At 36.2% G+C, this 16,796-nt stretch overlaps 1 protein-coding gene across 2 annotated transcripts in view; it reads left to right on the top strand.

Moving 5' to 3' along the window:
- Positions 1-16,184, top strand: part of RHEB (Ras homolog, mTORC1 binding) — a 30,977-nt gene extending 14,793 nt beyond the window's left edge. The window contains exons 2-8 of one of the 2 annotated variants that reach the window (XM_032236745.1): positions 2,577-2,648; positions 6,275-6,345; positions 7,393-7,475; positions 10,441-10,497; positions 10,617-10,664; positions 13,286-13,367; positions 15,716-16,184. In XM_032236745.1, the coding sequence (XP_032092636.1) occupies positions 2,577-2,648; positions 6,275-6,345; positions 7,393-7,475; positions 10,441-10,497; positions 10,617-10,664; positions 13,286-13,367; positions 15,716-15,808 (506 nt within the window). In that variant the 3' untranslated portion in view covers positions 15,809-16,184. The remainder of the gene's footprint in view (positions 1-2,576; positions 2,649-6,274; positions 6,346-7,392; positions 7,476-10,440; positions 10,498-10,616; positions 10,665-13,285; positions 13,368-15,715) is intronic. The other variant, XM_032236746.1, reaches the window with a different exon arrangement.
- The last annotated feature ends 612 nt before the right edge of the window (positions 16,185-16,796 follow it).

Here is a 16,796-nt window from a genome sequence, read left to right as displayed (position 1 = left end):
ATATCACATGGAAATTTAAGAGAGTTTGCAACCACCAGAACTGGAATGATGATGATGATGACAGCTAACAAGATAACAAGGTTTTTAATGTCAGGTTAAACTAAGGAAATTAAGGAACAGTGCTAGAAAGTTCTTTTTGTACCCAGCAAACTTTTAACTCAGCTTTCCCTGTTTGGGAGTGATTGAAGAGTTGATGAAGACTAAGGGCAATATCCTCATTGCCTAAGTGTGCAAGAGAAATATTTATATTTCCTAAAGAGAATGAGTAAATTAGTCTATACTTTCTGGTGGGGGTGGGAGGGTTCTTATTTCTATTATACCCATCATTACTTATCGTTGCATATATTTCTGGATATTTACAATACTTTTCTAGTTATTACTATCAGTATCCATCATAGTGTAGGTAAAAATATACACACGTTTGTGTTTTGTGTAATGACCTGTTCTTATTGTGGAAGTACTTTCATGTTAGTGTCCACGATAGACAGCTGACCTGATTTTCTTCCTATCCCCTTTAAATAGAAGAACTTTTGGTGTTTCATTTGTGCTGCTTGAACATCTGTAGTCTGAGCATGGAGATTAGGCCTAACCTTGTAAATTTTGTAAGTTTGTCTCATGCACAAGGTTGGGAAGGAGGAATCGAGTTAGAATCGAATTTATTTACCAGGGGGCATATCGCCCAAACCTGTTTACTATTTTAAAGAATGACAACATTACAATGATTTTCCTTTCCATATGATTTGTTCAGAGATGAATTTTAAGTCGCCCTTGATGAACCTGTGCCCTAGCATGTTTTTAAGATCAACTGTTCCTGTGGATGAAAATGCATACAGTAGATGAACAGACATCGATTAATTGGAAATTGGCTATGACTGGTGCCTCTTGGTTTTAGGTTGCTTTTAAAAGCATTCTGATCACCTGCAGTGTGATGCCAATTATGATTGACAATCAGCTATAGGAAGTTCTCACTTAACTAATTGCAGTTGGTACAATGCATGTCAATTGCCAAGTGCCTGAATCACAATCAAGTGTCCGTCAGGTGGCACTTGCGGAACTTCAAGGACTAGTCATAAATCTTCTTTTTCAATGTTGTTGTAAATTCAAACAGTTGCTGGAAGAGCAGTTGGTAAGCAAGGATTACCTGTTTTCCTGTCTTGGTACCTTCCAGGTGTGATGTTACTGCTGCTGCCCCAAAATTTGGCCTTGGTGTCTGAAAATCCTGAAATTCTAATCCCATTACATCTGAAGGGTACCAGACTGGATCTATTGTAGATTCAACATCTCTGAGAAAAGTGATTATGGCATAACACTTTAAAAATATCTGTATACAGAGGAAATCTGAGGGATTTCATGTTAATTTAAAAGCTCAGTCTTTATTACACCATGACTCTTTCTCTATGGCAAAATACTAACATAAATATAACTTTAGAATTAGAAAAATGTAAACCTCAGATGAAAATACCCACTACGTATCATAGTTTAAAAATTATATTGCCTGTAGACAAACATATCAAGCAGAAATTCAGTAGGTATTTCATTAAGCTGGGCAGTATAGGCGAAAAGATATAGTTACATTTTAAAATAGTTTTCCATGTGTCTAAATTAAGGTGGCATTCTGTTTCATATTATATTGTGCTTCTGAGGCTTAAAATCTGTTATTAACTTATGTGTCGCCCAACAATAAGTACATTAGTCAAAATATTATTTTTCAGGGATTCAGCTTTGAGGATAGGTTTAATATTTGATTATAATAAGTCTATGAATTAAAGGATGGTTTATGCTCTACTCTAAGAATTGTGTCTATTGAACTAATAATCATAGCAACATAAGTGAAGAATGACGTTATAGCCAGTTCTTCATCACAAAAAAAAATGATTTCTGGTTGATGATCAAAATAATATTGTTTTAAAATATATATGTTGTCCACAATCAAAATCCCAATGGAAGCAAGTCATTTTCTATAACTCTAGAAGTAATTGTGGTGAATTGAAAGCTGTAGCATCTGACATGTAAATTGTTGTGATTTCACTTGGAGCAGGTATTAGGATAGCCTTCCCTCTCCTGTGTTTCAGGAATATTTTGTTCCTTTGGGCAATCTGGGTATATACTTTGTATATTATGTATCCAGAAGTGCTTTGAGTTCAGTTTGTGGCATCTTCAAGTAGGGCTTGAATGACAGTCATCTAGGAAAGCTTTAAAAGTTGGTGTCAGTCAATGTAGGCAAGGCTTCCCTGTCCTAAGGTTTTTTAGATTATTAGGGCCAATACTGGCGATGTTTGCTGGGCATAAAGAGGGAACAACGTTGGAGAAGGCTGTTATTGATAGAACTAGATAAATAGTTTATAGTATGGTGAGATTCAGAATATCTGAATTGAGGATTATAAAATAACCATTCCTATGTACTTCAGCTAAACAAAATCAAGCCATGGAAAATATTTATGGACTGAAATTCCTATCATTTTTTCAGATCTCAGTCCATTTTTTTCAGGATGCTGAAAAACAAAAATCTGTCTGAAAAAAATGTTCTTAATGTATAGTGCGCAGCACTTGTAATACTTCCTTTGCTTTCTTCATAGGGAAATCATCTTTGACCATTCAGTTTGTGGAAGGCCAATTTGTTGATTCCTATGATCCTACCATAGAGAACAGTAAGTAATTCTGAACTCTGCACAATCAGAAGAATTCTCAACTATTTCACACAGTTTCTGTATCTTGTTTTTTTTAATGTTTTCCCCTAAATGTTTGGCTATCTTAATGTTAAATGTTCAATAAAGACAGAGATATATTCTATGGATATTATATACACATATACTATACTGTGGTAATACTTCTTATACAGCCAACTCTGTGGCATTTAATCATGGTTCTCATTTTTTAAATAAAATAAAATAAAATAGGCAGCTACCAAAATATATATATATGCTGCCATTTGGCTTCGGTAGGTTTTCTAGAACAGTCTTTCTACTTTCCAAGCTTGTGCCATTTTAACCCATTCTCTCCAGGCAGCAGTCTTAACTAACCTAGCAGTCTTTTCATTGCAGGAGGTCCTTCCTGGGAACCACTTCCAGATATTCTTACAATTTAACCCATACATAAGATAAACCAATGCTCAGTTAATTATGGAATTCCTACTATTGTAATATATTTTATATTATTTTTGTTTATTTTTCAGAATATGGATCAATTTAAGATTCAATTATTTTAACATTGTTTACATTAAATTTTAACCTGTCTTTGCCCAAACTACCTCAATAATATGCTAGAATTTTATATTACTAAATACATCAGAGAAATCTCTGGGCAGTATCTAAGGTACTTTGTCTATAAATAAAGGCAAATATATGTGCCTAGGATCATGTTGCAAGATCCAGTCGGGCCAGTCACTGGGGCCAAAAGTTTACTTTTCTGAGCTTTCGGACTCCTGCTGGAGCCCATCTTCAGGAAACCTCTAAAAGAAGTTAGAGAAGTTCCCTGAAGATAGGTTCCTGCAGGAGTCCGAAAACTCAGAAGAATAAATCTCCAGTCCTGGTGACTGACCCAGATTGGATCTTGTACTTTGTCTGCCTCTCAAAAAGGGTATCTGAAGATTTTCTTATTAAATGTCAATGAGTTCTAGCCGTCTCTTCCCACACATCTACAAATACATCCACACACATGCTGAGTGTACCGGAAATCAGGCCCCATAGGCCAATCACAATACAGTTTATTTATTTATTTCTCAGAAAAAATGTTATTGTACTTAGGAATGTTCAACGGTCACATGTCAAATGAGAAAGGAAGTGCTTAGAAGCAAATAACAACCAAATCATTTATAGTTTAATTCATGTAATAAATAACCATGTTTTTCGGAGTATAAGACGCACCAAGGTTTTGAAGAGGCAGATTTTTTTTAAAAAAAATTGCACTCTGCAGACCTCCCCAAAATGGCTCATTTTTTGCGAAAACGGGCCTGTTTTTCCCCCCAAAAAGGGCATGCATAGCCTTTAGGAAGCTTATAGAGTGCTCCTGAGAGCTGTGGGGAGAGGGGAGGGAATTGAGCAAAAAAAGGTGCATTTTTCACTCATTTCTGCCCTCCCCAGCCCCCACGAGCACTCTGCAAGGCTCCTAAAGGCTCTGCATAGCCATTTTGGTGAAGGGGGTAGGGTTTCGGGAGGCAAAATATGTTCTATTCAGTATATTAAGACGCATCCAGATTTTCAGCCTCTTTTGAGGGAAAAGGGTGCGTCTTATACTCCGAAAAATACGGTATCTGTGGGGCCTGACTTTTGGTACACCCTGTATAGGCAGGTGCATACGCAGACACACAAAACCATACATTACACTGTATGTGTGTGTACCGTATGCACATAGACAATACTATGCCACATGGTTTTAGTTAGCATTCCTGAAGGTTATTTAATCTTATTTCAAAAATATAAGTGTGAACACTATTTCTCATATTTAACACTCCATTATAGATGAGAAGTAAGAGTTCTACAATGTGTTGGCCTGTAATAAATATTAATTGTAGTAATTTTAGAGAACTAGGTCATTTTTTGTGTTTTTTTGTATTTTTTTCCTCCCTTGTGTTTGAATTGGAAACATTTGCAAATATGATTGTTGTCTGTGAATCATAAATATGTTTAGAAGTCATAAAGCAATATCTCAATCCTCAACGAGGATTATAAAACAAGTCTGAGATTTACAAAATTCTGCAGTTGTCCAGTGCAGAAAATCTAGTTTGGCTGCATTCAAAATACATTCACAAAACCTTTGAGACTTCATTCTGTATGTATACATACATACATACATACATACATACATACATACATACATACACACACACACACACACACACACACACACACACACACACACACACACACACATTGAAATACACCAGATTCAGTTCGGTAACTTAAAATTTGGTTTTGTAATCATGGCATCTTTCAAACGTTGAAAGATGAACTTGATTTGAAGTCTGTTGCAAAGAACAGAATTGATGAACTGTCTTAGGATGTGCTGAGCTGTCTACCAGCAGAATTGGCTGGAGAATTCTGGGAGTTGAAGTCCACAAGTCTTAAAGTTGCCAAGTTTGAAGACCTCTGGTCTACTGTGTTACTGCCAGGAAGCTTGTGAAACCTTGGTGGAAAAATTCCCCAGTGCTCCTGTTTTGACTCAAATTCTGAGACCTTGGTAGAAAAGTTCCTCAATTTTCCTGTTTTGACTATAAATGTTTGAGACCTTGGAAGAAAAATCCTTCGATTTTCCTGTTTTGACTATAAATGATTGAGACCTTGGAAGAAAAAAATCCCAGCGCTACTGTTTGGATTCAAGTTAGCTTTGCAGCTGGACCTTCTCTGCATAAAAGTGCTTAGATCGGTGGCTTTGGTATAGCAGCTATTTCTTCAGCAATAAGGAATGTTTCACAAGATGTATTGCATTTATCACTCTGAAATTTTATCCACCCCGCATTGCTGCTGTTAGAATATCTAATGTTTATATTTGGAATGATTTGGATGGCATTAGGAAAAAAAATAAGACATAGATTATACAGATCATTCCAACATATTTTTTTTTATAAAATAGAATGTGATTTATGCTAACAAGATGCTGGTTTCATCGAACATTCACTGTCAGTCTTGTAGTCAAATGCTGCATTTCTTGACTTCCGTCGACTGTAACAATTTCTCTTGTTTTCATGTGCTAAACACTTTCACAAGATGATGGATATGCCAAGCTGCAGGTACTAAATTGGGGCAGGCAGCCTTAATGATAGCAGATACAGTTCATGAAATGGAATTCCAAATCTAGAAACCTGCTGCTATCAAGCTTAATTAACTTTAAAGATTCTGATTGGTTAAGGAAATTAAATTCATGTGTAATCAAGTACAATATACTTAAATGCAGATAAGTAAAATTGAAAAGCAAGAGGCATATGAGAAACAAGGATATTAGTTTAAACATGATTTTAATTTTGCAAATGTAAAAAAAAAAGCATTTAGTCAGTTAAAATGTAATTACTTGAGTCAGCCTTTTGTTAAATATTGTTTATAATTTCCTAGATGAGAAGAATCATAAAGTCCTCAAGTTCAGCATCTTCCTGCAAGGGGGAGTTATAAAATTTTCCAATTCAGCCTGCAATTTCTAAGCATTGTGTATGAGCAAATGGACTGTAAAAAGTAACTTTTTCTGCCTCTGAAAAAGCAATGCTAATGCTGTATTTTATCAAATGCATGATTTTAATGAACGATGCATCTGAAACAATAATATATTCTTATTTTTATTTGTCCAGCATTCACAAAGCTGATTACTGTCAATGGACAAGAATATCACCTTCAAGTGGTTGACACCGCTGGCCAGGTATTAGTTTGGGTTCAATATCTTCAAATTGCACAGATATTTGTTGATGTCCTTGAAGAACTGTGTTATGATCAAATGGGTTCAGTCTTTTTAGTGTTACCTTCTTCACACCCGTTTTAACTTTCCAAGTTCACTAAGATCCAAAAGAACAAGAGCAAAAGCCACTACGAAGTCAATTCCAGAGGATTTGTCCAACCCAAGTGCAGGGGATGAACCATAACCTAAGAAAATGTCTCACACAAGACCATCTGTAATTCTCAGATGGATAAAGGAAGAGGCAAGATTCTGTTGCCTACAACCTTAAAATATAAGTAGTATTGGCAAAGTCTGTCTCCAACAGGCAATCAAGAAAATGCTATGGTAAATGGCAACATCTCTGAAAGGTGCTTGGGCTGGTTAGGAAGGCAACCAAAATAGAACCTTTAGAACTTTGGGAATGTCTCATAATAAGCAGCAGGATTAAAGTTCAGATCTTTGGAACTTAGACTATTGTTTGGTCCGGCCTTTTGTGCAATACTATTTATGCCCGTTCTGGATTTTGCTATAAACTGAAGTCTTAAGTCTAACCTTTGTAATACAGTTGAGTATGTGCAAAGTTACTAAAGTGGTTTATCTAATTTTGCATTCTTAACAGCAAAAACATAAAATTGATAAAATGTAAATCTAGTAACATAATAGTTTATTTTAATAGTCTTCTTGCAACTCAATTTTAATATAGCAATTTAGGAATGCAAAGTTCAGTATTACTAAATAATTCCCACTTAGCATGTGTCAAAATCATTTGGTTAGAAACTTGATTATATGGACATGCCATTTTCCGTAATACTGCTTCCATGCCTTATATTTTCAACTGATTTCTTGTTGACCCTTGTACAGGCATTGAAATCTTTCAGCTATGCCTGGAAATATTATAAGACACAGTAGTGAAAAGATGTCCGTTTGTGTACATTCATGTATGGTGTTCCAATATTGTGATGATTGTGTTTAATCTTAAGCATCAAAGGTGTGTGTTGCTACAGAACTTCAATATGAAGCTTTCTCTTCCAACAGGATGAATATTCTATATTTCCTCAGACCTATTCCATAGATATCAATGGCTACATTCTTGTTTACTCAGTCACTTCAATAAAAAGGTAAATTATGTTTCTATGTACCATACACTATATCTTTATTGTCTGATTTTGATCTGTTTTAATCTGTGCTTCAGTCTTTCCATAAGAATAAAAATCTGTTTTATGGGTTGCTTTTATATGCATTGAGGAGTTACAGCACATGAGCTAAAATATATCCTATAATGGAAGGCTTAAAAACAGAAGAACTGGATTGTATTTTATGCTTCCCCCTCAAGTTGCCAGTTTCACCACATTCCTCACTAGCGTGAACCTACAAGGAAAAATATGTGGTCAGAGCAGTGACTGTGCTACCTAATGTCAAAGCGACCTTTTAATAAAGTTAGGATATAAGTTGAGTAAAGACTGTTAGTACAATTACAATCAGATTTACAGTACATGTTTAAAGTTATGGGCGTCAGAGATCTTCATGGTCAAAATGCTAGTCTAAACACTGGGACGTCTAAACTGCATATGTACGAGTTCTGAATTGTCTCAAGGTTATCCACTATTTTAGATAACATATTTAAAAATTAAATAATGGAACAAGTAAAAATATCCAATGATTATGCAGGAACTTGAAAAGGAACTTTCTGATCTATTTCTCACACTTTCCCCTAGCAAGCAAGGGGTGATAATTTATTTCAGTACAGTACTGAATTCTCCACTAAGTTGGCATTTGTTCTTTTTTTTGCCTCCTGAAGTAAAAACCTTGGTGCTTTCTCAAGGCAGTTAAAACTTGAGATGCTAAATCCCATTACTCTAAATATAATTTTTTTTGCCTTTAGTTATTCATGTATATAAGGTTATATTGTGATGATTCCAATCTGCTGCTGCCTGATAGTGTGTATAAAATAAGGAAGGCAACAGAATTAAGATTCGGACAGACCTCCTTATTGGAAGTTGTGACCCAGGATGTATTATACAGGGCAATAGAGAACAAAACTTTAATGGACCAAATAACCTCAGCTTCTGAATTGCTACTGAGGCCAACACTGGAAATTTCCTTTGCTGGAACTCGGCTTCATCTGATGGGACTCAATTATCACTTTCTCATATGTGTGTGTTCTTGGCTGCAGGGGATAGAAAATCTTTTACTTTTGTTTTTTAAAAAAACATTTAAAATAGTTTTTTGGCATTGCAGCTAGTTGGAGAATTAATAAAAGTTGTGATGCGGTAATCTTCGGTTTCCAAATTAATATGCTGAAAACTTTTGAGAGACTTCTTACATGCAAATGATCTTTTTTTTTTTTATTAAAGCCTTTTCTTTCTGCGGTGGCTTTCAACAGATTTGTTTATGGTTTATTGATTTCAAAGATTAGTTTCATAACGATGTTTTGCCCCCTACAATGATTGATCTTGTGTGAAGTGGCCAAGTATGTATATCCTCTTTCCAACTGACCTTGATAGGGTTTAGGGTCCCCCACTCTTGCCTTGGCCTGCTATATGCTTGCGGCCACTGCCTTCTCAATTCCATGGATAATCAGCCTTTCCGGGTGGCACGGATTGGCATCCTCTTATAGAAACATAGAAAACGGATGACAGAAAAATGTCTAATGGTTTGTCGAGTCTGCATATTGAGTTTTGTTGTTGTTGTTGCTTTCTTTTATCTATTTTATCTTTTATTTTAATTTTTGACATTTTGCATCCAATTAGAAATTTTAAACCTATTTTTTAAGAGAAAATGCTGTGATATTTTTTAAATCTAAGAAATATGCATAGCTTATTAACATTTTTGAATTAAAATGACTGAAATCTCATGAGATTAGGTGGCAGACCCTGGTTCTTGTAATATTGGACTACTTCCTTCTATTTCATAGCATCTGTAAGTGCCCTATTACTTACCCCATTTATACCGTATAGGTAGTCCTCTCTAAGCAATATAGTTGTTAAGTAAGCTGCACCAAATTTTATAATCTTTTTTTGCCACAGTTGTTAAGTGAATCACCATGAATCATATAGTTAAGTGAAACTGCCTCCACTGACTTGGCTTGTCAGAAACCAGCTGGAAGGTCGCTGATGAGGATCACGTGATCCCAGGACTCTACAACCGTCAAAAATAAATGCCAGTTCCAAAGCATTGGCACTGCAAAAATAAATTTGCATTTATTTTAATGTGACAATTCACTTTGTCACAGAATTTTAATCACGTGACAATGAAGATGCTGCAACAGCCGTTAAGTACAAGAACTGATCCTAAGACACTTTTTAGTACTGTCTTAACTTTGAATGGTTGTTAAATGAATGATCAAAAGCCAAATATACAATCTTTCATTTATCCTGAAATATATGTCCTACATTTTGGTATTACTACCCTTTTCTGCTTTTCCTTTGTTCCCATCTGGGTTTTCTTTCTTAGAATTTTCTTTCTTTGTTTTTATGTTTCTTGTATTGTTATGGTTTTTAATTTTATTAATGCTTTTAAAAACTTGTAAACTCAGAGTTTCTGGGAGTCGGGCAGCATTTACATTTTAAAAATAATAATATTAATGTAAAACAGACCCCTTATTTTGAATATGTAATCATTGTATTTAGTTGTGAGATTTTACCATTTAAAAACAAATTCATATGCAGCCCAATTAATAATTCTTGCCATGGATAAATTGGCCTAAAGACTAATTGATCATTTCAAAATATATCTCTATGAAAATGTTATCATTAGCAAGTTTTCACTGATTATGTATGGACTAATTTTTTCCAGGTCTGGTTTGGCACTGGAGCGCCGGGTCACCAAATATCTTTCTGCTCCAGACAACCCACTGCCAGAAATGATCCAATCTCCCTGAAGGTTTCAGTTTGCTCTCTGGAAAGACAGAATATTCTTTATACAACCATCATTCTTATTTTTCACATTTATTTCTAGGCAAATAGACATTCTTAAGAGTTTAATAGAATCATTTGATGTATTTAAAACTATTTGTAAACTGGATAGAAATGTTACGAGAATGACTTTGATTGTCAGATATAATGTTATCCTTTTATTTTGCAGTTTTGAAGTGATTAAAGTAATCCATGGAAAGTTACTGGACATGGTGGGAAAAGTCCAGTAAGTAGCAACATAGTCATTTTCATTCCATGTTTCATTTTTTAAATTGTTTACAGTTGTTTTATTCCCTAAGCATTTGAGTCTATTCTGAAATTAGTTGTATATCTTTTCTTTCACAGGATTCCCATTATGCTGGTTGGGAATAAGAAGGACCTGCATATGGAACGGTATGGAATATTTCCTTTTAAATAGGAAGGTTCTGCTGCAGTCATGTTAAACTTAAAATATAGTGCAATATTTAGGGGAATTCATATTTTTTCCCCTCCAATGTTCTACCTTGGACACAAAATTTTTATCTGATCCTTTTTTCCTGGCCTTTATTTGCTTGTAAACCCAACTAAGCTTGGATCATTGGCCAGTCAATGACCTATTTAGCTGAAGGCAAGAATTGCGGGCCGCCAAGGACATGCTATATTTATCCTACATTTATCACTTTTTCCAAGGGTCTTAGGGTTATTCAGGTTCAATCTCACAGGCTCCCTATGTAGCTGGTTAGATTAAGACCACATAAGAGGTTCAGGTTCACCCAATGATCTTCACAGGATATGTAGGAAATCTACTGTTACCTAAATTCTTGATTTGCTTTCTAGTTCTGCAATGAATCCATGTGGCATTCACGTTTGTGCGTGCCCACTGACTTGCACTCTCTTTGTGTGGGGCACTTGTTGTGAAAATGAATATTTTTCATTACATTAAGGCTTCATCAGGGGTAGATCTGGAGCAATAGTTCATTGACAGCTGTGTTTGTCAGGCAGATTGTTCTGAGGTTTTATTTTCTCTTTATGGCAGTATTTTATTGCCTTTTACTTCTCTACGCATGTACACATTAATTCATGCATTACAATTATTCTTGAAAATGTTGTTTACATTCCTCGCTTCCTATTCAGGTTATTGTTAGGCACCAGGGTCATTGTTGCCACTGCTACATCTACCAGTACTACCTACATTGAGAATTTTGGCCAGTTTCATGGCTTTTCAAGATGCTTGCAATACAGCTATCGTTGACAACATGCAGTGTTTCTCCCTGTCTCAATTGCTTTCTCTAACCTGACATTCCCCAAATGCATTGGGATACAACTCCCATAACTTCTTGCAGTTGACTTGTTGGGTTCCATAAACCTTCTAAGAACTCATCATATCTGGAAAAATTGGGCTAGCTGGAAAAATTGCTTAGTGTCAGAGATATTTATATTTGCTTGCGTGTGGCTTGGGTCTGGGCTATTGGAAAGACTGCCTATCCTCTATTACATCCACCTGGCCTACAGGATGTGAAGGCAAAGCTTGTTATGGATCCCATCAATTAGGGATGTACATCTGGCAGGACCACAAAAAGGGCCTTCTCAGTGGTGGCCCCTTCTCTACGTAACATATTCCCTACCCCAAGTCATGGCTGGCCCTCGCACAGTTGCCTTTCCAGAAGGCCCTAAAAACCTGCTCTTGTCAACGGGCTGGGAACCCCAAATGGAGCCAATCAAATAGCTGATTTCATTGTGTTGTTGTATTGTAGGGAATGAGTATAGATTTTTAATATATATTTTTTAAAGTGTTATTTACTCAACATGTGTGAGTTGGGTAGCTATCCAGTTGTGGTTGACTTAAACCACAACTGAGCCAAAAATTGCCATTGCTAAGTGAGACAGTTGTTCTGTGAGTTTTGCCTCATTTTATGCCCTTTCTTGCCAGAGTTGTTAAGTGAATCACTTCAATTAAGTTAATAACACAGTTGTCAAGTTAATCTGTCTTCCCCTATTCATTTTGCTTGTCAGAAGGTCGCAAAAGGTGATCACATGACCCCTGCAACCGTCATAAATATGAGCCAGTTGCCCAATGTCTGAATTTTGATCGCATGGCCCATCGTGGTATTGAAATAGTTGTAAGTGCGAAAACTGGTTATAAGTCACTTTTTTCAGTGCCATTGTAACTGTCACTAACGGTCATTAAGAGCCAAGGTGGCGCAGTGGTTAAATGCAGCACTGCAGGCTACTGCTAGATCAGCAGGTCAGCGGTTCAAATCTCACTGGCTCAGGGTTGACTTAGCCTTCCATCCTTCCGAGGTGGGTAAAATGAGGACCCAGATTGTTGGGGGCAATATGCTGACTCTCTGTAAACCGCTTAGAGAGGCCTGAAAGGCCTATGAAGCGGTATATAAGTCTACTGCTATTGCTATTGCTATTAAATGAATGATCGTAAGTCAAAGACTGTGTCTATACATTTATTTAATAAATATTTAATGCTTGAGCCAGAACTCCTAATTATGATAACAATTTCATATTTTTGAATATTCTTTTACAAGAAAGATTCCCCAAATAATGACTCTTTCTGAACTGATCAGTACAGGACTCTGGAAAATGTATGGCATTTCCCTAATGGGCCCAATTGGCTGTTCCAAAAATAACACCCAGCAAATTGCTTGTGAAGCTGTTGTAATGTGCAACTGGAGATAGTGCCTAAGTTGTTGCTACAACTTGGTGATCATTTGTAACAATAAGAGTCCATCCCTTCCCAGCAATATGTGGATTGCATAACTCTGTAATGAAAACGACTACAGATTGTTTTTCCCCTGAAGTGTTGTTCACCTACATGGCCTGGCAACTGGCTCATATTCATGACGTTTGCACTGTTCTGGGGTCACATGATCACCTTTTGCGACCTTCGGACAAGGCTACAAAACCCACACACCAAGATTCCAGGGCCAAACTACCATTGAACTTCCAGGTGAGCAAATGGGTCTTCTCCCTATCATGAGCCCCTCACAACAAATTGCCTTTTTCTCTCATCTCCGCTCCAGGGTGATCAGCTATGAAGAAGGGAAAGCTTTAGCAGAATCATGGAATGCAGCTTTCCTGGAATCTTCTGCTAAAGAAAACCAGGTAACAATATATGTATATATTCAAACCCCAGTTTTGAAATTCAGCAAGAAAGAGACATAACACTCTCAAGAGCCTGGAAAGTATAATTATTAAAACTTTTATATCACCAAATGGTAATAGCAACAGTCCAGCTTTTCAGCCTCATGCAATTTTGCACAGCAATCCAGTCAATTAGTTTATGGATGTGCAGAAAAGGTAAAATAATTTGTGGTTTATTTCATTTTTGTGGGGGTCATTTTGCTTCTATTTTTATTTATATTAGAACTAAATACATGCCACACATTTAAAAAAATATTTATATCCCATATAGTTAAATGCTGTTTATTTATTGCAGCAGCATTCTTATCTGTTCATACACACTCTTATTTGGTTGCTTTCATAACCTGATGCTATTCCACATTAGATGTTTAACTGGAACAGACACAGGGAATAACCCATTTTAGAAATTTGGTAATATGTGTTTTGTGATTCAGGTTAGTCCTTTCTTCTGTATTGCTTTTGTTTTTACAGTTCTTTCAAGAAAGGAAACATTTTATAAACAAGCTTAAATAAAAATCAAGTCACTCTTCCTACAACTTGCCAATGATCCTTTTTCAAGGGAGAAAATTCAAGACTGCCATTTATTTGACTCTTTCTGTCACAAGTCACCATATGTTACCCATTTCAGCCATTTAGGCTATTATGAAATTGTTACAGACATCAGAAACTGGATATAGCCACTTGATTCCAATTGTTTTTTAAAAAAGTAAAAGAAGATATAGGGGTAAGAGCCACTATTTTCCATGGGCCATCAGGGCAACTTAAGTTAGAGTGTGAGATGAAAAGCTATCATGAAGTAGAAGACTAGTTCAGGGGTGCCATACTTTGGCAACTTTAAGATTAGTGGACTCCAACTTAAAGGTACTCAGCAGGTTCTGACCAGTTCTGGAGAATTGGTAGCGGAAATTTTGAGTAGTCCGGAGAACCGGCAAACACCACCTCTGACTGACCCCACCTGACCCCGTCTATTCTCTGCCTCCCAAGTCCCAGCTGATTGGGAGGGAATGGGGATTTTGCAGTATCCTTCCCTTGCCACGTCCACCAAACCACGCCCGCCATGCCATGCCTACCAAGTCACACCCACAGAACTGGTAGTACAAAATTTTGAATCCCACCACTGCTCCAACTCCCAGAATTCTCCAGCTACCATAGATCATTCCATTTTGAAATAAACTGAAAAGAGCATTACTAGTTTTCTATTCAATCCCATACAGCCTTACGTCATGGGTTTGAACCTGGATTAATAATGATTATTATTAATGATATTGAACCCAACAAGTAATAAGGTTTATGCCCTGGCCCAGTGGGTGAGACCAGCTATTTGTGACATACTCAACAAATCACAAACCACTGCTTATCTATTAAGATGAGAACAGATTTTCCTTGGTTCTAAACTCCTGATTCAATAATAGATTTCCCCCCCATCAAAACAATGTTCCTATAGGTTTTTTCCTAAAGAGAAAGTTACTTGCAGGTTAGAAATCAGTGTAGAAAAAATGTTGATTAATTGTCAATAGAGTTTAGGATTGTGCTAAAGTAATATTCAGGAGAAATAAATTAACTAGCTCCTTATGGACCATTTATAAATATATATATAGGAATACATTGATATGGTGAATATGTTCATTTCATTTTAGATTTTAAAATGTCACATGAGATCCTGTGCACATCTGATCATAAACAAAACACTGTTCAATTACTTGTTGTATTACATTTTTAAGATGCCCAAGGGATCATTTGAATCCAAATTGGACATGAAACCCAATTCAAAATTAAACCTTGTTGACAAATAATTCTTGCAATATAAGGAGGCAGGCATTGGATTTGCTAATGGGTGGGATTCACTAATTATTGGAACCAATATTTTCTCGTGCATTTTCTGGGCAACTGTTTCTTCTTCAGTTCCAATCCTCAAATACATTTCAATGCGCTTGTTTTAAAAACAATGGAGGCAAAACTACTAATGAAAAACAATGTCATAGTAAGAGGCGGATTATTTTAATCAGGCCACACAGAAAGCCAGTATTTGGATAGAAAAATCTATAGTTCCTGGGTTGTTGTTCCTGTGTATTCTGTACTGTAGCTTTCCTCAACTTGATGATTTCTGGATAGGCTAAGATTACATTTCTCTAAATTCACTGCCAGAACCTCCATGGGCTCTTTCAAAAGACAGGTGCAGTATCTAATCCACCCCACTTAACCACCAGCACTGGCACTGGGTATTAATCATCGTTCTAACATAAAGAAAGGAATTCTTAACAATTGTGCGTTGGGTTCTTAGAAGATCTCCTTCTGATTCCTTCTTTCAGACTGCTGTGGACGTTTTCCGGAGGATAATTTTGGAAGCAGAGAAGATTGATGGAGCATCTTCACAAGGGAAATCGTCCTGCTCAATGATGTGACTGCACACTGGAGGCTCTAAAGTGGGGATATGTCTTCTCTCTAAAGAAGCAAACTGCCTGTTCCCCTCACAGTGAAATTACGCTTTTTATTCTGTTAACTTGAACTATATACACTCAATTTGAGACTTTTCCCTTCTGATTATGTTAAAGTCTGACTCAGAAAGGCTTCATTTTCATTTTCAAATTTTAAGCAATCATATTTTCAATTTATATATTTCTTAATATTATGACCAAGAATTTATTGGCATTAATTTTTAAGTGTAATTGGATTAGAATAATCATCCTGATGAAGCATATTGTTACACTACTAACTAGGCTTAAATATCAGTGTTTCTTTGTGTTCAATGTATACTTGTAAATAAAATACTGCAAATTAGGTATGCCTCTTGTTGAAGTTCTTTCATGATTGCAGTTCTTTTCACATTAATAATGCTTTGCATCAGTTGTTCAGGATAATACAATTCAATGTGGCATTTCTGAACTCTGATGGTATATGTCAAAAAGAAAATTCTTGGAGGTAACTTAGAATCGTAGGTCAGGAAGGGACTAGGCAGATCTTCTAATCCAATTTCCTGTCCAAGGCAAGATATCTTATTGTATCCTGGACAAATGATTGTCCAGTCTTTTCTTGAAGGTATTCTACTGATTAATTGATCTCATAGTTAGGATTTTTTTCTCCTTACCTGTATGTATGTCCCACTGACAAGCTTCCACCCATGACTTGTCCTTTCGTCCTATTCCACCCATGGCTTTGGCCTGGGGCCCTAGAGAATAAATCAATCTTCTCTTCTCAGTGACAGCCTTTCAAGTGCTGGAAGACAGCTATCGTGTAATCCTTAATCCTTCTCTTAGATAGACTAGCTTTTTCAATCACACAATTTAATCTACAGACCCATTATCATCTTGGTTGCTCTTCTCTACACACTTCCAGGTTCTCAATATCTTTTTTATATTGTGGTGTCTTAAAGAAACTGGAAGATTTTGATTG

The sequence above is a fragment of the Thamnophis elegans genome, chromosome Z (genome assembly GCF_009769535.1).
Source record: "Thamnophis elegans isolate rThaEle1 chromosome Z, rThaEle1.pri, whole genome shotgun sequence".
Taxonomy (NCBI): domain Eukaryota; kingdom Metazoa; phylum Chordata; class Lepidosauria; order Squamata; family Colubridae; genus Thamnophis; species Thamnophis elegans.
This window is presented reverse-complemented; position numbering and strand designations above follow the sequence as displayed.